This window comes from Sparus aurata, chromosome 10 (assembly GCF_900880675.1).
Source record: "Sparus aurata chromosome 10, fSpaAur1.1, whole genome shotgun sequence".
In the NCBI taxonomy this organism is placed as follows: Eukaryota; Metazoa; Chordata; class Actinopteri; order Spariformes; family Sparidae; genus Sparus; species Sparus aurata.
Window position 1 is genome coordinate 19,035,432 of NC_044196.1, and position 24,677 is coordinate 19,060,108.

Sequence of the window (24,677 nt, forward strand, 5' to 3'; positions counted from 1 at the left end):
AGTGGAGACAGAATTATGAATGTTTGACAATTTGTATTAATCTTTGATTTCTGTAACAAACTAATATCAATACCAGTATTTTTAGTTGAATAATAACATTAGATATTTTCACTGAACACTTTTTCTGGAACAGACCCCTGATTAGTTATTCTGTGTTTTTTTTTAAGACGTGTTTTAGTAAAATGTGCTGTGCTGTGTTCCATCTCAGCGCTCCTGTTTCACGGGTCTACGACTATCCTTTAAGGACAAGAAACTGGACAAAGACTCCATGCTGCTGTCTGGACGTGGAATCCAACACATGTCGGTCATTCACATAATGCCCAATATTAATTCCGATAGCTGCCCAAGTGACAGTAAGGAGGTGATACCTGATTTTTAAACTAACTCAGGGCTCACATTCTGGGCCCTCCTTGTTTTGTTCCTTATTTCATTCTTAACCAAAAGAGCTCAGAGTCACTACTGTTTACCATCCAGCTTCATGACACTTCACTGACCTTTGTGCCCCGGACAGTGAAGTAACATGACCTGAAGTCTACTACTGCCACCTCGTGGTCCTTAGGTTAAAAGCTGACTACTTTTCAGAACACCCTCTTTGTTTTGAGTTAACACAATTATAAGCAATTTAGCAACCATTTCAAAGCAACGAACTAACACTGATAAACTGATTACTTCAACAAATGTCACTGTGGGTGTCGGCATTTCGCCAAAATGTTACAGAATTACACATTTTAGACACTTACACACTTGCCCTGTGTTTCTGGACTTGTGTATGTTCATTATTTTTCTGTTGTTTCACCTGCTGTGTGACCAAAAAGTGTGGCTGCAAACCAAATGACGGATCAAAAGAATTCTAACCAGCAAACTGTAAATATTTGTGATAATCTAATTAAAAACAGGCTGTCTGACTGCCAGACTCTGTAAAGGGGAATTCACTTTCTGCGGCCCTAGGGAAAAGGAGATTAATAACTCTAAAAAAATGTAAGGGAGAGCATTTACAGCTAAAACATTTTAAATACAAAGTTTCATTAGCAGTGGTGGTGGTGTATTGGTGAGGGGTTAGCGCGACTTTGCAGGATCTTTTGTTTTTATTCACTTTAATCGCAAGTGTTTGCTCGCCCCCACGATCCTGATTACTGTTCATTACCAGTAAGATGACGAGCATCGGCACGCAATCCGATGTGACTCCAGGTGTTTATTCCTCCAGCAGGTCTGGCTCTGCACCCGACTCTGCTCCAGTGTAGCGAGGCCGCAGGTCTCGAACCACCCAACACTTGGCAAATATCTTTTTGTTGTAATGCTTCTGTTAGTCCTCCATGCAATCGACCGCATTATTTTCATGTTGATTTATCATGTACCGTAAGAAATTGACCAGATGTGTCAAACTTAACTCTCACGTGCTTCCCCTCAGATTAAACAGCCGGACATTCTCTAGCAAACACATCTGGACTGTTGAGACCTCTGGTTGTCTGTCTCGTCCAAACCCAGGGCATTTTCTGCAGATGTAACGAGCAAAAAAATGCATCTGTCAACTTTACCCTCGCAAGCACCAAAGACATAATAAATTAAACCTTCACTGGTACGGATAGATCAGACAGATGTTATACATTAACACATTTTCAACGAATAAACCTCAAAACCGGGAAACATTTCCACCCCCCGATACCTTCACCCCTGCTCTCTCCTGTTCCTACATCCTTAAATCTGAAAGTGTGTTGTGTGATAAAAATGTGAACATATTGCTCATTTTATATTACTTATTTCAGTATTTAGCAAACACACAAGGGTTCCGGTGCTTCTGTTCATACCCCTTGCAATGTTTGCACTCATGAGACTTTTAAGGCCTCAGTATGAAACCAAAGCATTTTCTAAAGTCTCACTGAATGTGATCAGCCCGAGGAAGACGTGAATGTGTTTTTAAAATGTGTCATTCTGTTTGTAGGTCAAAGGGTTCTTCATTTAAAAAACATGTTAAAATGTGATTTTGTACATTTCTATGACTTTATTGGATGATAAACCACATTTCCATTCTCAAGAATTGTCGTCATTGTTATTTTGGGATTGACCTCTAGAGGGTGCGACAGTGCTATATTTTTTACAATTCTTGGGCTATGTGAGTAAAATTGACCAATTTGACATAAATATATGTAAAACATTATTTTATATTTTGAATGTTATGTTGCATGTGGACATAAGTTACTATTTTTGCTGCCATTTAAACCAACACACAGAAACATGCTCACAAACCTGTTTCCTCACCCGCACTGTACTGACATGTTTGCACTAATTTCACATTTTGCACTAAGTCACTGCTGATGTTTAACACTTCAATTCATTCAGTTCCTCCTGTGCAACTTGCTCTCGTACATATACATGGACAATGAAGTTATTTGTATGTGAGAGGGAAACTTTATTAAGTGGTGCAGTTATAACTGACGAGCTATCATCAAGCAGAGATCAATTGTAAGGGAGCAACCAATGTAAATAGTAAGCAAAGCACATTATGCAACAGTCAGGCATCCTTAGAAGGTACGGAAGATACTTCAGAAGCTGACGATGTGCATGAACAAATAGCATACGGAAAGACGAAAAGATTGCATTAGATTGTGAGTCAAGATTAGGAAACATGCTAGATGCAGCCAGGTCATACAAAAATCGTACAGGAAAACAGAGAGTACATGAGGGCTGTGGTCTTGTCCCTGTGTTATACTGCATGCCAAGGCATCGCTCAGCGAGGTCACCGAGAGGATGAGGGGTCAGAAAATAAGGGCAACTTTGTGGAGCTGCTGAACGTAATTGGTGAGTTTGACGAGACAGTAGCAAAGAAACTGTAGGATAATCCCAGAAATGCTAAATACACACATAAAGACATTCAAAACGAGATTTTTGAAATTATGGCTGACATGGTCAGAAATGAAATAAGCGTAGAAACCCGAGAGGCAGAACATTTCGCCCTAATGGTTGACGAAAGCAAAGATATCCGTAAAAGTGAACAGATTTCCATTGTTGTGCGGTATTTAAAAGGAGACGAGGTACGTGAGGAATTCCTGCACTTCACGCATGCAGACGGCCTGGACGCTGACTCGCTCTCCAGTAGCGCCGAGATCGAAAAGTGGCTGAAGGTATGTCGATTGCTGCTCAACGGCATATACCGATCCCTAGAATGGCATACAGATTCTCGGAGTGGTATATACCAATCCCCAGACTAACATACAGATTCTCGGAGCGGTATGCTGCTATTATACCGCTCTTATTCCACCGACATATGACGGTATGTGCAGCTTGAGATTGTTATGGCACTGAGAGACTGTTGGATGGGTACCGCTCCCTGTTTGGCAACAAGTACTGCCGCAAATGTATCCCTTTTTTTTGTCTTTTTTTTTTTGTCAGCTCCAATCTCCCACTCTCGAGCTTTCGTCCACAATAGACTTATCAGAGTCAGTCATAGCGACATTGTCAGACAAACGCGCAGAAGAGTCGTGGGTTGACATTCGGGACAGAGCAGCGGACCTGTGCACCAAAGCGGGTGTGAGCCAGGACAGGACACGCGAAAAGAGACAGGCACAGCCTCCTCGAGTTCTTCGGGAGTTTCTTGTCGAGGCCTCAGTTGAACGCACACCTGTTACAACTCCAGATGCGCTGCGCACACATTGTTATTACCAAGTAATTGACAGACTTGTGGGTGAAATGAGAAGACGTTTCTCAACCGAGGCCGGAGGTGTTTTAACTGGAGTCTCGGCACTCAGTCCGAAACATGCGTCTTTCCTAGACAAGAAATGTCTGCAGGCCATGGCACAGTTCTATGGAGTGACTGAAGAAAACCTGACAGCAGAGCTACACCAAGTTCAGCGTCTGCTGGAAAGAAAGAAAGCACAAGGACATGTAGTGAATGACACTGTGGGATTTCTCGCTTTAATGCGACATTACCGGGACGCTTTTGTGGATTTATACAAACTCATCTGTATTTCACTGACCCTGCCTGTGACCTCTGCTTCATGCGAACGCAGTTTCTCCTGCCTCCGTCGGATTAAGAACTATCTACGGAACAGCAGCGGTGGTACCCAAAACAGCAACTTGGCGCTGTTGTCCATCAACAAACAAAGGACAAAGACTTTGGATGTTCAGCGCATCATCGACATCTTTGCCTCCAATCACAAAAACCGGCAGATTGTACTCATTTGAAATCTCAACCTGGTGAGTTTTAATATTTTTATTGTTTCGGGGAACTTTACTGACTTTGTTATTGCTTTTTGTGCGTTGCTTGTTTCCTGCTCTTCCTTGCTGCGGTCTAATTGGCATACTTAATTTGTTGGAGATTTGTTTAGACTCTTGGCTGTTGTGTGGTAGACTATAGGCCTATATGGCTTTAGGATAACGTAACTATTAACTATCGTCTCTCTCTCTGTCTCTCTCTCTCTCTCTCACCGTCTGTGTGTGTGTGTGTGTGTGTGTGTGTGTGTGTGGGTGTGTGTGTGTGTGTGTGTGTGTGTGTGCGCGCGCGCGCGTGTTTCTAGCTGTGGGACAGTGTTATTTTATTGAATATATAGCCTATTCACATTGAAATTATAGCATTGATTTGAGCCCCACCGCTGCATGGGTTAGCCCCACCGTAGTTGAACCAGAAAAAGTACTCTGGCGCTGCCACTGATCATTACACATCAATACAACAACAAGGAAAAAGTCCCTCTTTACAATTTAAAGGTGTTTGGACACTAAATGCACACAAAAATATTATATATTGATATTTTGCAGACGAAAGTGAAAGTAACCCCCCTGACGTCACATTCCCTGTATGCCTGAACAACAGCCTCGACCAACATTACCTCTCTCTCACAGAACCCAAAGGAACACAGCAACTCGCGCACCGACGACCAAAACCAGCACAGAAATGATCAAAATCACGGTTCACGGAGTGAGGGGGGAGAAGGTGAAGATCAACCTGTGCAACACAGAGGAACAGATGAAGAGCATGACGGTCCGGCAGCTGAAGGAAAAGATCACGGAGAGGTTCCCAGACACCTCAGGTGAGTGGTCAGGCAATTTAACCTGTCATAGCCTACTTATGATACACCCAGGACTGGGTGTTTAGTCGACTTAGACTTTTGTGGTTGTTGTTTCGATTTTTTTTATATAACGAGCGTGATCTTGTGTACCAGTTCTTCTGTCACTTCCGTTCATCTTGGTTTATATTTATGAGACTTTCCAGGCCTTAGTATCAAACTGAAGTATTTTCCGTGAACTCATCAGACTTAAAGAGGCCTAATAGATTTGAAATGTGTGACTAAGCCCTGTCTCCAATCTAACTCGTCGTCAGTGTCATCATAGTTCAGTGTTATTGTGGGATTGACCTACAGAGGCTGCTGCAGCTCCTCCTGGACCTCTGCAGGACTGATTCTGTGTCAAGTTTTATTATGTGAAAGTTCTTACAGATATAAACAGTTTACACTTCTGTACCTTCACTGGCTGAACGTTTTTCACATGACTGTGTGTGGGTGTGTGTGTGTGTGTGTGGGTGTGGGTGTGTGTGTGTGTGTGTGTGTGTGGGTGTGGGTGTGGGTGTGTGTGTGTGCAGGATGGAGTTACCTGAGACTGATCTTTATGGACAAAATGCTGGATGACGATGGAGATCTGCTCTCTGGTTATGGAATCCAACATGAATCAGTGATTCACATGGTTATGAAAGTACCAGGCGGAGGGCATGGTCCGGGAAAGGGAGATGGTGGAATGGGTGACAAGGAGGGCAAAAACAGAAGTATGGAAAAGTTAAGTCTTTTCTAAACATACTCCGGATATAGGCCTATCTGTTTAAATTCAAATGACACACATCGCTGCACTGAAGCTGCACAAGTCACGTGCTTTATAAAGCTTTTATATAGCCTATTTTTGGGCACTTCTATAACACAGCATTATCATTTATTGGTATAAGATGTTGAAATTCAATGTTTGTTTTTTCTTTTGCTGTTGTATCAGCTAGTGTTTGACCAGCTGACATGGCTGTAAGCTCTCGATTTGTAGTAACCTTAGAACATGTTATCTGTCTGCCAGTTCACTGATGGACAGTTAACACTTTGAGGATCCATGTCGGCAGCACCAGGTGAAAAGCAGCTGAGAAACACTCAGATGTACTCCTCCTCACAATATTTAAGTATTAAAACCACCTGCATACTAAAGAGGTGCAAATAAAAGAGAAGAAAATTAACAGATGTCGAGAAGATTACTTTTGTTCATCATAATACAGATGTGTGCACTGATGTGTATTCAGTTTCCCTCGAGACCAAAGTGATGTTGTGTGAGACTCTGGAAGTCTTTTTTCCTGGTAGTAATCCTCTTTTTTTACTGAATGTCTGTGTGATCCAATTACACCTTTTTTCTCCGACTTTAACAGGATACAGTTACTTGTTTGTATCCTCACTACATAATCCTGTTAAATCTGTCGTTTCCGTAATTTTTCCGACTTTTTATTTTCTTTACTCGACTTCAGTGTCAATTTTGTCCTGCACATCTTCAGGCTTTTATACCCACATGGGCAGAACAATCAAATGATTTCCAGCTCGGTTGGTCAGGTTGTGTTCTCTTCACATAGATTTTGGACAGGACACTTTGGAAGGATGTAAAATGTGCTTCAGAAGATAAAGAACACGGACAGAAAAAATAAAGACAGGTGTTAGAATATGGAGGCAGGAGAGGATGTGAAGACCAAGAAATCAAAGTGATTTCAACTTTGCTACTCAAAGGAAGTTAAAGAATTTACAAATAAAATAGTCAGAGGTTGAATTATAGAAACAGTTTCTAGAGACAATCAATTTCAAAAAGATATGAATTGTATGTAAAGTGAGTGGCTGTGTGTAAATCTTTAACTCATGAGTATTAAACACTTTGAATTTTTTGAAGGCTTATTCATTCTATAGGGCAAATTCCCCATTAATAAATGCAAAATAAAATTGCCCCAAATTTCACTGTAGTTTTTACGTGAATTAAAAAACAATTTAAGAATCTAAATTTGTATAATTTAGCTTCATTTAGTATATTTGTTATGATAATCTTATATAAATCCTGTTCAATTATCCATTATTATTGTTATTATTATTATCATTATTATTATTATTATAGTTATTATTATATTTCTCACTTATTTGTTTACATTCATATTTCTGTTTCTTTGTATCGCCTTCTGTTGACATACCTGCACTATTTGTATATTCTAATGTTCTCTCAATAAAGATTTAATGAAGAAAGATTTTTAAAAAAAAGTTCACCTCTTCAGGTGAATACGGCCCCGCCTTGTTACGCAATCTGCACCGATGAGGATCTCTGCAGAGGCTCAAAGACATTTGCAGCCTTCAGATGGGGTCATGTTCATCGTGTTCATCGTGTCCCTGGTGCTCACATGTGGAGTCCACGGACCCGCCTGTGGAGGTCGAGGCCGTAGGTATGGTTGCGGGGGCCGGATCTGCAGAGGGGCCTGTGAAGGTCGTCGTGGTTTGGTGCGAGGAGATGACCATCGAGCTGTGCGACACTGAGGAGCAGTTTCAGAGCATCACAGTGGAGCAGCTGGAGAAGAAAATAGTGGAGAGGCTTACTGGTGAGAACTCAGGAGTCATTTTGATTTTTAACCTGCATGGCACCACATTTTAGAAGTTAAAACCAGCGAAGAATTGAAGGGTGCGTTCAGGTGAGGTGGGGCAGAAATGTATGGAGGCCCATTATAAACAATATTCCTATGATGAGTCATAAATATGAGCAATTATATTCTTAGGATTTATTTTTGATAAACATACTGTTGACCCCGTCCACAGCAAAAGTACTGACTGACTCTCTCTCTCTCTCTCTCTCTCTCTCTCTCTCTCTCTCTCTCTCCCTGTGTGTGTGTGCGCGCGCGCGCGTGCGTGCGTGTGTGTTTCTTAAGCTGATGACCCTACGGTACGAAACCACCAACACTTGCTTCAAACAGGAAAAATACATCCACATTCCACAAAACAGAACCACATCACAGGAAAGTTAGCTGGCTTCACGGACCATGACATCCCTGATTCTGGTTAAATGGTATCATAAATACTCATGATAAGTAAAGTTATAAAGAAAGCAGGAAGAAGATTAAACTGACTCTGGGAGAGGAAACTCTGAAGTTGCTCAGTCAGTCACCACTAGAGGTCTGACACTACAGTTCACAGTGGGGAAGGATATAGCACAGAAGCTAAAATTGTATCTAGTGGAGACAGAATTATGAATGTCTGATGCTGTGTATTTATCTTTGATTAAGAAGTCAATAATTTAACACATGAATTACGCTTCATTATCTTTGATTTCTGTAATGCACCGTATTAACAAACTAATAGATACCAGTATTTTATTCCTCTTTCGTCCAAATCTAAACAATGACATCAAACACTGGAACAGACCCCCAATTAGTTATTCTGTTGGGGTTTTTTTTCAATGTTGTTTTGTTTCAGTTTTGTTCTTGAGTATTCTAAAGTGTGCTGTGTTCCATCTCAGCTCTCCCGCTCCATGGGTCTACGACTGTCCTTCAAAGACAACGGCCTGTATGAAAGCTCCCTGCTGCTGTCTGACTGTGGAATCCAACACATGTCAGTTATTCACATTCTCTCCATATCTGGGACCAGAATGGGCACATGGGACAGTAAGGAAGTGATACCTGATTTTTAAACTGACTCAGGATACATTCTGGGCCCTCCTTTTTTTGCTCCTTATTTCGTAATTAAGGAAAAGAGCTCAGAGTCACTACTGTTTACCATCCAGCTTCATGACACTTCACTGACCTTTGTGCCCCAGACAGTGAAGTAACATGACCTGAAGTCTGATACTTCCACCTCATGGTCCGTATGTTAAAAGCTGACTACATTTCGTAACCCTCTTTGTTTTGAGTTAAACACAATTACAAGCAATTCAACAACAGTTGAGGGGTTAGCACGATGTCGCAGGATCTTTTGTTTTTATTCACATTAATCGCAAGTGTTGGCTCCCTCCCACGATCCTGATTACTGTTCATTACCAGTAAGATGGCGAGCATCGACACGCAATCCGATGTGACTCCAGGTGTTTATTCCTCTAGCAGGTCTGGCTCTGCACTCGACTCTGCTCCAGTGTAGTGAGGCAGCAGTTCTCGTACCACCAAACACTTGGCAAATATCTTTTCGTTGTATGTAACACTCAGTAATGCTTCAGTTAATCCCCCATGCAACCAACCGCATTATTTTCAAGTTGATTTATCATGTACCGTAAGAAATTGACCGGATGTGTCAAACTTAACTCTCACGTGCTTCCCCTCAGATTAAACAGCTGGACATTCTCTAGCAAACACATCTGGACTGGTGAGACCTCTGTTGGTCTGCCTCGTCCCACCCCAGGGCATTTTCTGCAGATGTAACGAGCAAAAAAATGTATCTGTCAACTTTATCCTTGCAAGCACCAAAGACATAATAAATTAAACCTTCACTGGTACGGATAGATCAGACAGATGTTATACATTTACACATTTTCAATGAATTAACCTCAAAACCAGAAAAACATTTCAACCCCCGATACCTTCACCCCTGCTCTCTCCTACATCCCTAAATCTGAAAGTGTGTTGTGTGATAAAAATGTGAACACATTGCTCATTTGATATTACTTATTTCAGTATTTAGCAAACACACAACGGTTCCAGTGCTTCTGTTTATACCCCTTGCAATGTTTGCACTCATGAGACTTTTAAGGCCTCAGTATGAAACCAAAGCATTTTCTAAAGTCTTACTGAATGTGATCAGCCCGAGGAAGACGTGAATGTGTTTTTAAAATGTGTCATTGTGTTTGTAGGTCAAAGGGTTCTTCATTCAAAAAACATGTTAAAATGTGATTTTGTACATTTCTGTGACTTTATTGGATAATAAACCACATTTCCATTCTCAAGAATTGTCGTCATTGTTATTTTGTGATTGACCTCTAGAGGGTGCTACAGTGCTACATTGTTTACAACTCTATGGCTATGTGAGTAAAATTGACCAATTTGACATGAATATATGTAAAACATTATTTTATATTTTGAATGTTATGTTGCATGTGAACACATGTTGCTATTTTTGCTGCAATTTAAACCAACACAAAGAAACATGTTCACAAACCTGTTTCCCCACCCGCACTGTACTGACATGTTTGCACTAATTTCACATTTTGCACTCAGTCACTGCTCATGTTTAACACTTCAATTCATTCAGTTCCTCCTGTGCAACTTGCTCTCGTACATAGACAAGGACAATGAAGGTTTTTGTATGTGAGACGGAAACTTTATTAAGTTTTGCAGTTATAAATGACGAGCTATCGTCAAGCAGTTGTAAAGGAGCAACCAACGTAAATAGTAAGAAAAGCACATTATACAACAGTCAGGCATTGTGAGAACGTACGGAAGATACTTCAGAAGCTGACAATGTGCAAGAACAAAAACCACACGCAGAGTGAATCTTAGATTTAAATCCAACATGAATAGTACAGTAAAGTGTGACAGAACAAGGCTGTAAGCAACATCATGAGTAGTGAATCTTTCAGTTTCTGTGCCACACAGGTATGGAGGTTTGTCTGGGAGCCACACCACCACTGCAGGGGATGAAGTAGGAGCTCGTCTTCAGGCACTCTTCAGTGAGCTTCAGGCACACGAAGCAGAACTCGATCTGACAGCGAGGGCAGATGACGTTCTTACAGCCCGTCTTGTCGTGCTCCACCCTCTGACCGCAGGTGGGACAGGCCCGGATCGAGGGGCAGCCAACGGCCCCCTGCACCTCACGGAGGTCGGTGTCCTTGCAGTTCTTGAGAAGCTCGAGGTCGTGGTTGACGCAGCCGTCGTTGTCGCAGCGGTCGGAGCGTGGAGCTGGACCTTTCCACAGCTTCAGACACTGCCAGCAGAACTCGTAAGCTTTCTTTTTGTCTGCTGTGCAGATTGTGCAATGCACACTAAGGTTGGTCAGGTCCTCTCTCTCCACATAGGTTTTGCACCCAGGGCACTGTTGGAAAGCATGTGAGACAGATTAAGGAAAAACTTTTCAGCATTGATCGGATGCTCAAGATGGTTTTGTTACACAGCTAAAGGCTTTTCTCGGTGAAAAACATGTTTTGGTCTCTCTGGGATGGTTCCTCCAATCACCTGCCCGGTATTTCTTTAAAATGTGCCCAACAGTTTCCAAATAAGACTTCCCAGATGGTACTGTGTAACAAACCATCTGGCACAACCGGTCAGAAACCAAGCATCTCTGCTGATTTCTGAACTCATGATCAAACCAGTCTGTAACTTTGTGAGGGCAGAGACAACACAGGGACACTCACTGATTTGAATTCACAGTATTCTATGGCAGCCATGCGGGCGATGTTCTCCTCAAAGTACTGCATCTCTTCAGCCGTCAGCACCGCCAGCCGGCGCACCTCTTGGTAAGGCCACACTTCATCACACTTTTGCAAGGTGCCTTCCTCTAAAGCAGGGCACTTGAATTTGTACTGGCCCTGAAATAGACAGGAAAGATTGTATTAGATTTGATTGGCTTCGGCTGCTCTGACAACATTCAGTTGAGAATGCACCTGCAATACCTCATTTTTGGGGGAATTGGAAATAAAGTGAGAACACAGCATTGAGATATCATCACCTTTCAAACTGATCTGGCTAACACTATTAGTTGCACATGACTTCAAGGCTTAAATATACGCATGGTTAAGGGAGAGGTTGCTTTGAGAGACAGCTAACCACGAGCTGTCTGCTTCACCTCAGTTATTTCCTGTCCCTGATCTTGACCCCTCGGCCGTGTCTGTGGTGTTGATGGATTTTTAAATGCAGTTATTGTACAGTTTTTTACAGCTTTCTCTGTGCTTAATCTGACCCAACAGACGGGAGCGGAGAGACAGACATTGTTGTTATGGACTAAAGAGCGACCCTGTAACCGACAGACAGCGAGCTCTGGAAGGAGATGGCAGCGGACAGAGGCCGGAGATTCTGGAGGAATCAACACCTGGTGGCGAGGTGCGCACAGAGTTTGTTTTTTTAAACTTTTGGGATTAAAAAGTGGATTTATCTTCACTCTCACTTCCTAACCTCTGCAGCATTGCATGCAGAGTTGCCAAATTCCAGTGTAATGTACCGTAATTCTCTCTTATTTGACTGCTGAACTGGGAGAAACATACTTTATGAACGTATGGAGAAGCGATGACTTTGGTCCGAGTCTGACGTTAACACAAAGACAGACACACACTCGCTGTCCTCTGGTGGATCTGTGGGTCTGATAGAAGCTTTGCTGTGCATATTTATTGCGAAATTCAAATTATAGACGCTTTAAGAAGGGTTGAAAACAGAATAATAAATCAGTTTGACTCTGTTGCGTTGTAGGTTAGGCCCTGATTCCACCTGTTATCGCAGAGAATGAAACAAAACAAATCACCTTTACGTGAAAATGAGGTCAGTGGAAGGGAATCCGTGTGTGAATCTGAAGGGTATAAGTGCGTTTTTATGGGTGGTATAGTGTGTCAGAAACAGCAGGAAGGTGGCTGTTGGTAAACAAGTTTCAAAGTAATTCACTTTTACAAGGAGTGAAAACACACCTTTGAGCCCTGTAAAAAAAATAATAATAATAAAATGGTGGGAAGTACCTGATCCAGCAGGCTGCGACACCACCCCGTGAGTGACTCTGGAGTGACGGCGTGCCCGCAGGACATCTCTGCACGGAGACACAGGTCTCCCTCCTCTGGCGCTGAGGAGCACAACACAAAGAGAACAGACAACAGACATTGAACTCATCATCTCGACTAAATGGTCCCTCGCAACTCCACCTGTCTTTACATGTCATTATCAACAAGGTGTCAGTGAATGCATCCCAATTCCTTCGATGCATACAGGTAATAAAGCCATTACATGAGGTAATTACGTAGCATGGACATAATTAAAGCAAAGCTTAAGAAGCTCGTCATTACAATCGCTTTTTTATCAGTTTTTGGTGCTTACGCAGTGGATCCAGGTCATCCGGCCTGTTGACAAACTTCAGGGTCGTGTCCCGCGGGTCGTATCTCTTCTCGTCCTGGCCCCGGTCACTCATCTTGGACCCAGCTCCTCTGTTCTCCGTCGACACAGCGCAAATGAGCGACGGATAAACACCGTGTCGCATTCACGGACTCCAGCAGTAGTTTTAACTTTCAGTTTCACCTTTTGGCAGTTCTGAGAAGTCACGTGAATGCAGGAAACATTTTCCCCATTGTTCATGTTTTGTTTGTTTGTTTGACTTTTAAAAAAGGTGCACTGTGTGGTTTCGGGGAAGACACTTTAATCCGAAGAGAAAGATCTTTTTCTTTTTTTAATGCCTCAACTAAATAAACAGCCTCCTTTTTGTTTTCATGACTGAATGAACAAACTGACCTTACAGGACATAACAGTTTCACACTGTTTTATTTTGTTTGTTTGTGGCGGACCCTGCCACCTTTTCTAGCTTATTTTCCTCTGATAAACAACTTGTTTATTCAGTTATGGAGAAAATAAATATTTGTGTGTATTATTACCTCATTGATATTGTAAATATTACAAATTCAGAGTCTGAGTTTCCTCTCCAGAAGTATAGTGCCCCTTTAAGGGTCTTGAAAGCATACTTGTCTTTAACGGTGCTAAATTTGCTTAGTATACTACTTTGCTATAGGCTACTTGTGTAATTTGATGTAAGTATTGTGTCATCATTTGATCCAGTAGAAGAGAGTTTTCAGTAAAAGAACATGAACTATACTTTACTTAACTGACCTCATCAACACATAAGACCAGATGTTCTATGGTGTTATTTGTGCGGGGAAATGCATTTATTGTAATGTTTTTTGTTATTGCATTTGCAAATACCCCCTCCCCAAATTCTCTGAATCTTGCACTACATTAATACCTATTAGAATAATGTAAATACACATAGTTGTGATGGTATGGTATTGTGGAAACTGTTTCACATCAGCGTCTCACAATTAAAATGAAAGTAAAAACGTTTAGCATCTGATAAACAACCGCTGCCTGTAAAATGCCAAACCCTGCTGGACTCACAGGTGCTTTCCAGCTGCCATTTTTTGGCACACTGTGTAGCCGAATAAGGAAATGCATTCACACGTTAGTCGTTTTAGGCTAGTATATGAAATAAAAGCACAGAAATTGTGAAGCAGACTACATGACACAGTCCTCAGTGTTCAACATGTGTGGGCAGATAATCTTTTATTTCAAAGGCAGCATTAAGGGAATGATGTTTAAAAGTCCTGCAGCTGTACCTTACTTTTCTGACAATAGTGAAAGTGTCTGGGTGACGTCAGATGATTGTGTTTATAAGCCTGACCCTGTGACCACTCAAGTGACAGAAGCACAGCTACCAAAGAGGAGCACAGCATCAGGAGGAGAAACAGCACAAAAATGAGTAAGTAGAAAAGGCTTTTTTTTTTATTTTTTTTTATTCAGGACCTGCATGTATTATTACACATCAATACAACACTAAGGCAAAACTCCCCATTTACAATGTAAAAATGTTTGGACACTAAATGCACACAAGAGATGAAGGAATACTATTAATAATAATTGTTTTCTTTTTTCTTTTGTTTTTTGTTTTTTGCAGACGAAAGTGAAAGTATTCTCCGTACCGTGACGTCACCTGCCGGTCTTAAGCCTGAACAACATCTTCGGCCGACATTACCTCCCGTCCACAGAGCCAAAAGGAGCACAGCGACTCACGCACCGACGACCAAACCCAGCGCAGACATGGGCAAAATCTACCAGGTCGTGGTTCACGGAGTGAGGGGGGAGAAGCTGATGATCGACCTGTGCAACACGGAGGAGCAGATGAAGAGCATGACGGTCCGGCAGCTGAAGGATAAGATCGCGGAGAAGCTCCCGGGGGGCGCAGGTGAGTGGTCAGGAGCTGACAGGACACTCATAATACACCCAGAGAAATGTGTGTTTAGTCGACTTTGAATTGTGTGTGTTTTGTGTGTTGAGTTTCGATTTCTTATGTAACGAGTGTGACCTGTCTTAGATTCGACGCTGAAGTCATAAAACATCATTAGAAGTAAAAGTCCTGCTTTAAAAATTCCAATGAAGTGAAGAGTGGAAGGCAAAAACTAATTTTTGTTATGTTAGTGTTGCTTTTTAACGAGCAGATTTTAATGTTTAGTATAGTTGGTTGACATAAAGGTGTGTCACATTACTTTATATAGGCTATTGTTTGGTAGTTGCATTGTAAACTAGTATGAATTATAATCTAGCACGGACTAGTATCTAGAAGTTGTACTTTAAAAAGGACCAGTGTGCAGGATTTAAGTTGATTAATTCTTGTATAGTCGTTTGGAAATATAATAATCATGCTTTTGTTCACTTTAAATGAGCTGTCAACAGGGCGAGCTCTTTCACTGTGGATGTATAAGTGATAAACTGGATGCAGTCCAGGTTACAAATGTCTTCTTATGCAAGTCTTGCCACTTGGCAGCCATCTTGGTAACGCCCCCGAGACAGTGATTTCAGGCCAACAGGACCAAGTCTACCACTCCAAATGAGTGGTAAGGGAGTGAGAACTTCACTCTCAGTGGTCACCGTGACATAGAATCACCAGTCAAGTCTTACTGGGTATAAAATTAACCAGATGTGTGGACAGCAGCTTCCACATTGTGGGGCCAGTACTTAGTGCACACCAGAGCCTGCTGGCCAGCCCTCATGTTGCTCTTGATTTTTTTTCCAAGGTTATTACAACAAATGTTATATAATAATAAAAGTGAAAGTCAGGAAATGTAAACCGTGTTTTACAGTTGCTGGGCATTTCCCATCAATGTTTAGTGACGAATACGAGGCTCAGACATACAATTTCTACCACTGCTTTTTTACAACCAGCGGAGACGAAACATATTCCCAGTCGTTACAAGACCAACAATGTATATTTGAACTTGACCTCAAAGGGAAAATCACATTTAATGGGATATAACTCTGTGAATTTGAGTGAGTCTGTTCATTTCAGTTCTTCTATGTGTGTGTGTGTGTGTGTGTGTGTGTGTGTGTGTGTACAGGAAACGACAGTCTGAGGTTGATCTTCACAGACAAGATGCTGGACGGTGACTCCGATCTGCTGTCTGGATATGGAATCCAGCACATGTCCGTCATCCATGTGGTGATGAAAGTTCCCGGAGGACTGACGGCTTGACAGAAACGCTCTCCTGCTGCCTCTCCTGCCACCACTTCCACCACTGCCACTACTGCCACTCCTGCCCGCCTTTTGATAATAGTTCAGGAAAACTTCTTCTGTTGTTTACAATTTCTAAAACGTTGCTGTGCGGGCTATTTTACTGTTAAAATCCTCCAATGTTCTCATGTTGTCTCCAAAAGATGTCCATTAATGTACAAATAAATCAGAATTCCCTCTAGTGCCTCGTGCTTGATTGAGTGTGCAGATGTCAGGTTGACAACACTAAAGCTTGTGCTGAAGTCACATCCGCAGATGATGCCGAACACAAGAAGTCTCATTAATGGTTTCTGACAAATGATGTATATTTAGATCAATTTAAACTCAGAGTGGATATTAACAATATTAGTGAGGTGATAATACAAACTCAGAAATGTTAATTATTTCCATAACGGTTCTCAGAGGAAAGTAAGGTCCCCAGAACACTGTTTGAAGCTAGAAAGGTATGAAATTGTGTTGTCCTTTATGGTTGGTGTGTTGATTCAGTTTGTTTGGGCAAAACTCAGTCAATGAAGGTTTTTGGCCTCTGATCAGAATTACTTCCCCAAAACTACATAGTGCACCTTTAAAAGTGTAAAAAGAAAGAAAGAAAGAAAGAAAAGAAAATGTTTTCTGCATTCACGTGACTTCTCAGAACTGCCAAAGGCGAAACTGAAAGTTAAAACTACTGCTGGAGTCCGTGACACAGAAGGCTGACTTGGTATTTATCCTTTGCTCATTTGCAGTGTTCACATAGAATAAGTGTGTCGACGGAGGCACTTTGATACATAGGTCGAGAATGGCCATGGATTTTTCTTCTTTTTATGCACTGTTATCTCGTGATAACGACTTATTATCTCGTTATCTCGATATAACAAAGATTGTTTTCTCGTGATAAGGAATTTATTAATAATGTGTTCGTCTTGATTTCAACCTACAAGAGCTGCTGCTCTTATATTAAATGAATTAATAAACGTTTAATTGCGTTTCACATTACATTGCTAAGTCTACGTTACCTTACCTGAAGCAGCCGGATAGATAGGAGTTTGTCAGCCTCTCATCTGCTAACCCGTGGCCCCTTAACAAACCCAGTCAAGTAAACTAACGTAAGGCGTAACTTACCGGTAGGCTACAGCTACAGCCAGTGGCTACGGAAGCCGTTCGTGGCAGCTCTTGTAGGTTGAAATCAAGACAAACACGTTATTAATTAATTCGTTATCACGAGATAACGAGATAATAAGTCGTTATCACAAGATATCGGTGCATGAAAAAGAAGAAAAATCCATGGCTGCTCTTGGCCTCCGTACTTTGACGGTTGCATCCTACATCAACATTAAGATGATCAGAAAATTGTTAAGATATGTTCACTTAAAATGAGCCGTCAGCAGAGCGAGCTCTTTCACTACGGATGTATTAGGGATAAACTGGATGCAGTCCAGGTTACAAATGTCTTCTTAGGCAGGTATTGCCAGTTGGCAGCCATCTTGGTTACGCCCCGGAGACAGTGATTTCAGGATAACAAGACCAAGTCCACCACTCCAAATGAGTGGTAAGGGGACATTTAATTAGATTTCGGTCAGTTCATTTCAGTCCTTCTAGTCCTCAGTGTGTGTGTGTGTGTGTGTGTGTGTGTGTGTGTGTGTGTGTGTGTGTGAACTTCCCTGTTAGTTCTGTAAGCCGTCTGTCGTTCACCCCACTATTTCCGAAAGACCCTGAACGCATCATTCCAGCAGGTGAAGCGCCCAGTGAAAGAGAAAGTATAAAGAGGGTTTTATTTTACAGGAGGCAGATACGTTTCTTGCAATTCGACAACAAGAGGAAAATACCTTGTTTCCCAACAATCTGCGGGGATGTCTGCAAAATATGGATTTCACAACTAAAAGGTAACGAGGCTCGTCACTTTCTGCAATTCGCCTTCGTCTCCAAAAACGTTTGAGATTAATTTATTGTCCACAATTGATCGTAAATTTAAATGACTTTGCAGCTGAGAAAGGTGTAGAGATAGGACTGATAAGAACGTCTACAAGGAAACAAAATGGATTACTAATGGGACAAAGGCCGACAGACTTTCTCCAATATGTCCTCCTCTCCACCTCCAGGTGAGAAATATGTTCTGTTCGGCTGGTGTTACACCAAATTCCGTGACCCATCACATTCGGATAGGATCCCATAACCCTAAAAAACCTAAAAACACTCAGATCACAGAGTATGGTGGAACACCTATTTATACACAGTTTTTTAATGTTTATTTTTATGGAAATCATTTATATTTCACGGTATGATATTCTAAAGGTAAGTAGTGCCATAGTTTAATTGCAGCACCTGATTAAGACTGCAGTCAGGCCCGGCTTCTGATTGGTTAAGAAGTATAACATGATTGTTAGTTAAAGGTGCACTGTGCAGTTTTTTTAAGAAGAAACTTTAATCAGAAGAGAATGCCTAAATAACTAAATAAACAAACTCTGTTTTCATGACTGGATAAACAGAATAAACAAACTGACCAACACAGTTTCAAACTGTTTTACTTTGTTTAAATGTGGCGGACCGCACCACTTTTCTAGCATCAAACAGTGTTCTGGGAGTTTATTCAGTTATGGAGAAAATAAATATTCCCGACTTTGTATTATTACTTTATTGATATTGCAAATATTAAAATTGAGAGTTTGAACTTATTTTACAGAACTACATAATGTCCCTTTAAGAGATCTGAAAGCATACTGTCTTTGACGGTGCTTAATTTGCTTAGTATACTGTTTTTATTGTGTCATCATTTTATCCTGTAATTAAAGAAGAAAAATGTCAGTAAAAGAAGAACACCTATACTGAACTAAACTATATGCCTAGAGTCCACAGCGTAAGTGGGTATTTTTAAGAAAAAGAGGGTGCCACACTAACATATAGTATCAACAACCTCCCCCAACAGTTCAGTATCATGGCCTGCTCAACCAAGGAGAGACCTGTTACCTGAACAGCGTGCTGCAGGTGCTGTTCATGACGAAAGACTTCAGAGCAGCAGTGGAAAGGTGTGTTTTATAACCTGTCATATAACGCATTTCAATTTTACCGTGTGCCTTTTAATCTCTCATGACTGTCGTGTCTTTATTCAGGCACTGCTGTGAATATCCTGCCACTGAGTGCATTGATCGTCAACTCAAAGACTTGTTTGATGATTTAAAAGGAAACACAGCATACACCTATAACATCACAAAGAAGCTGGGCATCGACAGAGGTACAGAATGTGTCAACACACGGAACAACACAGCCTTTGAATAGACTAGCTGTGGACCAAACCTGCTTTAAATCAGCTTGAATTAAGGCGTCTTGGAGTAATAATTTAAAATATCTTAATATCAGGATCTTTATCTTGTGCATTAGCCCTACAAATAGAGATAAGTAAATCACAAGACAATGAGATAGTTTTTTTTTTGTTAAAGAAACTAACATTTATTTCCACTGCCCCCCTCCTCAGTGTATGAACAGCAAGATGCTGCTGAGTACTATGAGAAGATTCTAAGTCTGACGAGTCCTGATGCATCACAGGTAAAGACAAAATCAGTATCAAAGAAAATCTGTAAATTAAATGAAAAACTATTGTCAACGAGCGTCTGTATTTTTGTGCTTTCAGATGTTCCACGGATGGTTGACGGACAGGACCACATGTTCTGCATGTGGCACAGAGACGGACACTGATGGGGCGTTTTGGCATCTTCCTCTTGCGTTGGTGGATTCATACAGTGAACACTACAGCGTGGTAAGGATCTGACAACCTGCAGACTTTGTGGCATTCGTTCTCTTCCGAGGAGACATCTTGTAGACTAAATATGCCATTTTGTACACCAGCATTTCAGGATAAAAGGATGTGATTAGGATGATGGTATTAAGAATGAATGCACTTACTGTAATTCACTATGGAGCAAAGTGCCAGCAACATAAATCTAATTTATTGAATAACCGCAGTCTGACCCTTACAATCAAGGCCCATCTTATCCGACATTTTTATGACTATATATATTTTTTATTAATCCTATCTAGTGCTTCATTGTTGGTTGGCTTCCTTCATTTTTTCTGTTTTTTTTTTTTTCTAGGTGGATGGCATTAAGGAGCATTTTAAAGCCTCAGAGTTCAGCGGGGAGAACCAGATGTACTGTGAGAAGTGCGATGCCAAATGTGATGCTACGATTGTGAGTAAAGAGAAAACCTGAACTGATCTGTCTAAATTAACTCTGATATTGAATTACAGCCGTAATTGTGTCATAAGTGCATGATAACTACATGAAAGTACATGTTAAAAATCTGTGCTTTTCACGCAGCAATGTGTGATGAAGCATCACCCGGAGGTTTTGATGCTGCTGTTGAAGAGGTTTGACTTTGACTACCGCTACATGACATATGTCAAGATCAACCAGACTGTGGATGTTCCCCGCATCCTACAGATACCAGAGGTACATAGAATATACACTTTCTTATCAAAAGACATTCCATTTTTTTTATTCCTGGTCCTAATTTTTCCCACTGTGATCAGAATCAGACATATGAACTGTACGCGGTTGTGAACCACAGCGGAGATCTTAGTAGTGGATGCTACAGTGCAACTATCTGGGATGATGAGAACTGGTTTACATTCACTGACAGCAGGGTCACATTGGTAAGACTGAACACTTTAACTCCAAGGTTGTTGAAAGTGACAGTACCTCTTTGTTACAGTTACGTATTACACTGGGAAACATTTTATGTTTCATGTTGTGTTTTTTCCTTTATCAACAGGCTGATTACCAGCCATTCCAGGAGGATAACTTTGAGAAGTAAGTTTTAATCCCTTCACATATGGATGTACACTCCTTCACTTCATTATGCAGTATAATCATTTTTGAAGGACTGCATTATACCACGACTGAAGATTGTTTCTCTTAGAAGAAGTCATGCTTTGTTCATCTCTTTTTAAGTGATGAAGTGGGAAGTCATGGATCAGGGGAGAAGATGTATAGAAAATTGGCCAAAAGAAAGAAATCTGAAAACACGCAACCCAGATTTTCACCCCAAACAGAAAACAGAGCAAGCAAACTGATGGTGTTGACCCCCTAAAACACACAACCAACTGAGCAGGGGAACTGCAACCCTCTTATATATATCTCCCATCTGACTGAACATCACAGGTGCACCCAATAGCTTCTGATGACTTATGACCTGGATCTTGAGATAATCCCTGTCATAGGAGTACCTAATTCTGATTCTGACCTTGGGGAATCTCTGATCGCTCCATAACACACTCACGTATGGGAATATGTCAGAGCGAGGGGCCTTGTAATCAGGCCGACCCAAACCCGTACTCCACATGAAATGGTAAAATGAATACACACACGGTATATGCATTTATCCAAATATGTACGGATTCATTCATACCATTTCTACTGTAGAAGTGTGTGCACCAAAGCGCCTATAGTAACATGGACATGCACACATACTTAAAATTCACATCTATGTATTCAGGGCAGGATTTAATGTTTTGATTACATGACGCAGACTGTGTTTTTTGGGCCACATGATTGTTATTATGCTCATTAATTTGTGTATTTTAGCTTGACTGTTTATATTTCAGTATTCATACGTAATTGATTGGTCACAAAGTTGTATATGTATGCATATACTGAAATTAAGTATTGGATCTGATATTCTTTTCAAATGTCTATATTTTTAATGCTTATATAAGTAATGCTTATGGTGTGTGCATTTAGCTTACCTACATTTGCATATATTCCATAACAGAAAGCCTCTACATTTAACACAAGCCCAACATTTGGCTTTAGTTGAAACTCTATGTTCTCTTTGTTTTTCTCTCCCCAGATCCTGCAGTGCTTATCTCCTTTTCTACAGGAAACAGAACGGTAAGACGGCAGACATTTGCATTATTCTCACTGATGTGTTGAGTGAATTACGGCCTCAGTTAGGTTGTTACTGTGCATGGAGTCACTGATTATTACACCTCCTTCTCCAGCTACTCAAACCACCAGGGCGGTGTCAGCTCCTGGAGGCCACCAGCCTGCTACCGGTGACGTCTATGAGCAATGTAAAGATGCTGCGAAGAAGAGAGAGAGACAGGAAGGTGAGGCCATCGACAGAGATGAAGAAACAGAGAGAGTTAGGTCTAGAGGAGTTGAGCTACAGCCTGATCCTCGCTATCATGAAAATGATCAAGACACCAGAGATGAGGTTGAAACAGGTGTTAAGGAGGGAGAGGGGGGATATCCAGAGACTGAAAACCAGGCAGAAGAGATGGAACCCTTATGTAGAGTAACTCAACGTGAGGAGAGTGTCGACGATCGGGGCAGTGGAAAAGAGGGCGCACCAGATGTTAGCGACGATTTGAAACCAGAAATCAGTGACATGCTTGTAAAAGATGCACATCTTAGAAAAGAAGTTGAGAGGAGTGTTGAAGAGACGGGAGTAATGGATGTAAAGACAGGAGAGGATAAACAGTCAGAGAAGGAGGGGAAATCCTTGACGAACTATCCCGAAGACAATGCAGGAGAGAACGTTGATGAAAATCTGAGGGGTACGCAGGAAGTTAGACAAGATTATGACCTGAGACCTGTCAGTGAGGACAAACAGAGAGATGAGAGAGGACGGACAATAGATGACAAGGAAGGAAAAACCGAAGCTGGTGAAAGAGGGATCGCATCAGAGATAGGAAAGATAAATCATGACTATGGAAGAGACGGTGGCAGTAAACAGAACATGCCAAAACATGACCATAAGCACAGAGAGGAAAGGATGGATGTGCAGGAAGTGATGGAACAAAAGAGAGGAGATGGTAAACATGCTCAGAGCAAAGACACATCAGTGACAAAACGTTATCCTACTGAAGGTGTCCAGGCTCAGGACAGTGACAGTGTGAGACGAGATGATGCAAGTGTGCATCCTGAGCAGAAAATCAGAATTATGCCTACAATCCAAGAAGATGTTGAGTTAGACAAGAAAGGAAAAACTGAAGTGCATGACAGAGGGATGGTATCAAGGCCAACAAAGCTCTTGACAAAATATGACCTCGTCCACTCTCATAAGATTCAGGACGATAGAAGAGTTGACGACAATAAACAGAAAGTGCCGAAAGATGATCAGAGGTGTAAAGAGGGAGGCAGTAGCAGGCATGAGGGACATGAGCAAGAGAGAGGGGTGAGGAGGGATGTTAAGGGAGTCATGGAGAGAAACAGGGGAGACAGCGAAAATCCACATTTTGGTCAGGATGTAGAGGATCAGAGCTTTGTAGGATTAGATGATAGACAACGGATGTCAGAGCAGAAAATCAGTGGAACATATCCAAGCCGTAAAGATGACGGTGCGGAGACACTAAGCAAGCATATTCAAAACAGATCAGACTCCTCCCTTAGACGAGCAGGATCTGCAGGAAGCAGCAAACCAGCAGAGTGTCAGGAAGCTGGCTGTGGTGAACAGGTGAGACGGAATAATCCTCAACCGAAACCAACCCTTGAATTTCCTGAGTCTACAAGGGAAGAAAGGCCTTGCTCAAAAGATGTCGTAATTAAGATAACTGACACAGAAATCCGCAGCGGAACTGTAGCGAGATCCTCAGTATTCAGCAATTTAGGACAAGCTGGATCTGTAGGAAGCAGCAACCAGCAGAGTGTCAGGAAGCTGGCTGTGGTGAACAGGTGAGACGGATAAATCCTCAACTGAAACCAACCCTTGAATTTCCTGAGTACTACAGGAGAAGAAAGGCCTTGCTCAAAAGATTTCGTATTAAATAACTGACACAGAATCCCAGCGGACTGTAGCGAGATCCTCAGCATTCATCGATTTAGCAATCTGGATCTTAGGAAGCGCAACCAGCAGAGTGTCAGGGAGCTGGCTGTGGTGAACAGGTGAACGGACATAATCCTCAACCGAAACCAACCCTTGATTTCCTGATCTACAAGGGAAAGTCCGGGCTCAAAGAGTTTCGAATTAAGATAACTGACAAGAAATCCGCATGAAACTGTAGCATGAACCTCATTCAGAGGGCACTTTGTCCAAGAGATTTGCCAAGTTAGAAGTGAGTGATCCATCTCCTACAAGGTACAAAGAAAACCGTTCAAAAAAAAAAGCATTTGGAACTCACAAAGGAAGGAGTGCAGAGTCCCAAAGAAGCAAAACTCTGACACAGGGGATCAAGCAGATCCGTCAAGTCCATTGTTTCGTCTTTCCTATGGAGGAAATGCAAAGAGAAGGTGGACAAAAAGAAAACAACTACAGGGAGTTTCTCTTTTAAAATGCAGAAAAATGTGGATTCTGATGAATGCACACTTTGTCCAGGACAAGACAAATGCTTATTTTGACTACAGGTCATCGTGGTGATCATGAGATTGTGATTTTAATTGTACTACTAATTGATAAGACAGTGTGGCTAATACTGCAATACTGTGTAGCTTCCCTTTGATCACCTCTGCTGGTTTTTGCTGCTGTAAAATGCATCACTTCCTGTGTTCGACGGGATCAGTTCTGTGT

General features: G+C 41.5%; 3 protein-coding genes across 3 annotated transcripts; 2 read left to right on the top strand and 1 right to left on the bottom strand.

The window, feature by feature from the left end:
* Window positions 1–4,848: 4,848 nt before the first annotated feature.
* On the top strand, window positions 4,849–6,154 carry LOC115590572 (ubiquitin-60S ribosomal protein L40-like). The gene is made up of 2 exons (XM_030431979.1): window positions 4,849–5,021; window positions 5,570–6,154. Exons 1-2 carry the CDS (start codon window positions 4,886–4,888, stop codon window positions 5,773–5,775), a joined length of 342 nt encoding a protein of 113 aa, XP_030287839.1. The 5' UTR covers window positions 4,849–4,885; the 3' UTR covers window positions 5,776–6,154.
* A 4,101-nt stretch (window positions 6,155–10,255) lies between these two features.
* On the bottom strand, window positions 10,256–13,134 carry LOC115590560 (probable E3 ubiquitin-protein ligase ARI5). The gene is made up of 4 exons (XM_030431960.1): window positions 12,968–13,134; window positions 12,616–12,716; window positions 11,308–11,481; window positions 10,256–10,988 (listed from the first exon to the last, which is right to left on the bottom strand). The coding sequence occupies exons 1-4, from the start codon at window positions 13,125–13,127 to the stop codon at window positions 10,533–10,535; spliced, it is 891 nt and encodes a 296-aa protein (XP_030287820.1). The 5' UTR covers window positions 13,128–13,134; the 3' UTR covers window positions 10,256–10,532.
* A 4,779-nt stretch (window positions 13,135–17,913) lies between these two features.
* On the top strand, window positions 17,914–23,849 carry LOC115589205 (uncharacterized). The gene is made up of 12 exons (XM_030429977.1): window positions 17,914–18,061; window positions 18,163–18,277; window positions 19,102–19,201; window positions 19,286–19,407; window positions 19,648–19,718; window positions 19,804–19,929; window positions 20,264–20,359; window positions 20,489–20,620; window positions 20,701–20,823; window positions 20,943–20,980; window positions 22,020–22,060; window positions 22,171–23,849. Exons 2-12 carry the CDS (start codon window positions 18,256–18,258, stop codon window positions 23,847–23,849), a joined length of 2,550 nt encoding a protein of 849 aa, XP_030285837.1. The 5' UTR covers window positions 17,914–18,061; window positions 18,163–18,255.
* Window positions 23,850–24,677: the final 828 nt, after the last annotated feature.

Excerpts from the sequence above, each read along its gene's own strand:
- LOC115590560 (XM_030431960.1), bottom strand. The coding sequence starts at position 13,127 with ATGCGACACGGTGTTTATCCGTCGCTCATTTGCGCTGTGTCGACGGAG. Across the intron at positions 11,482-12,615 it reads GTCGCAGCCTGCTGGATCAG|GGCCAGTACAAATTCAAGTG; the intron begins GTACTTCCCACC and ends TGTCTATTTCAG. Across the intron at positions 10,989-11,307 it reads AATACTGTGAATTCAAATCA|TGCCCTGGGTGCAAAACCTA; the intron begins GTGAGTGTCCCT and ends GCTTTCCAACAG.
- LOC115589205 (XM_030429977.1), top strand. The coding sequence starts at position 18,256 with ATGTCCTCCTCTCCACCTCCAG. Across the intron at positions 20,981-22,019 it reads CAGGAGGATAACTTTGAGAA|ATCCTGCAGTGCTTATCTCC; the intron begins GTAAGTTTTAAT and ends TTCTCTCCCCAG. Across the intron at positions 22,061-22,170 it reads TTTCTACAGGAAACAGAACG|CTACTCAAACCACCAGGGCG; the intron begins GTAAGACGGCAG and ends CTCCTTCTCCAG.
- LOC115590572 (XM_030431979.1), top strand. The coding sequence starts at position 4,886 with ATGATCAAAATCACGGTTCACGGAGTGAGGGGGGAGAAGGTGAAGATC. Across the intron at positions 5,022-5,569 it reads GAGGTTCCCAGACACCTCAG|GATGGAGTTACCTGAGACTG; the intron begins GTGAGTGGTCAG and ends GTGTGTGTGCAG.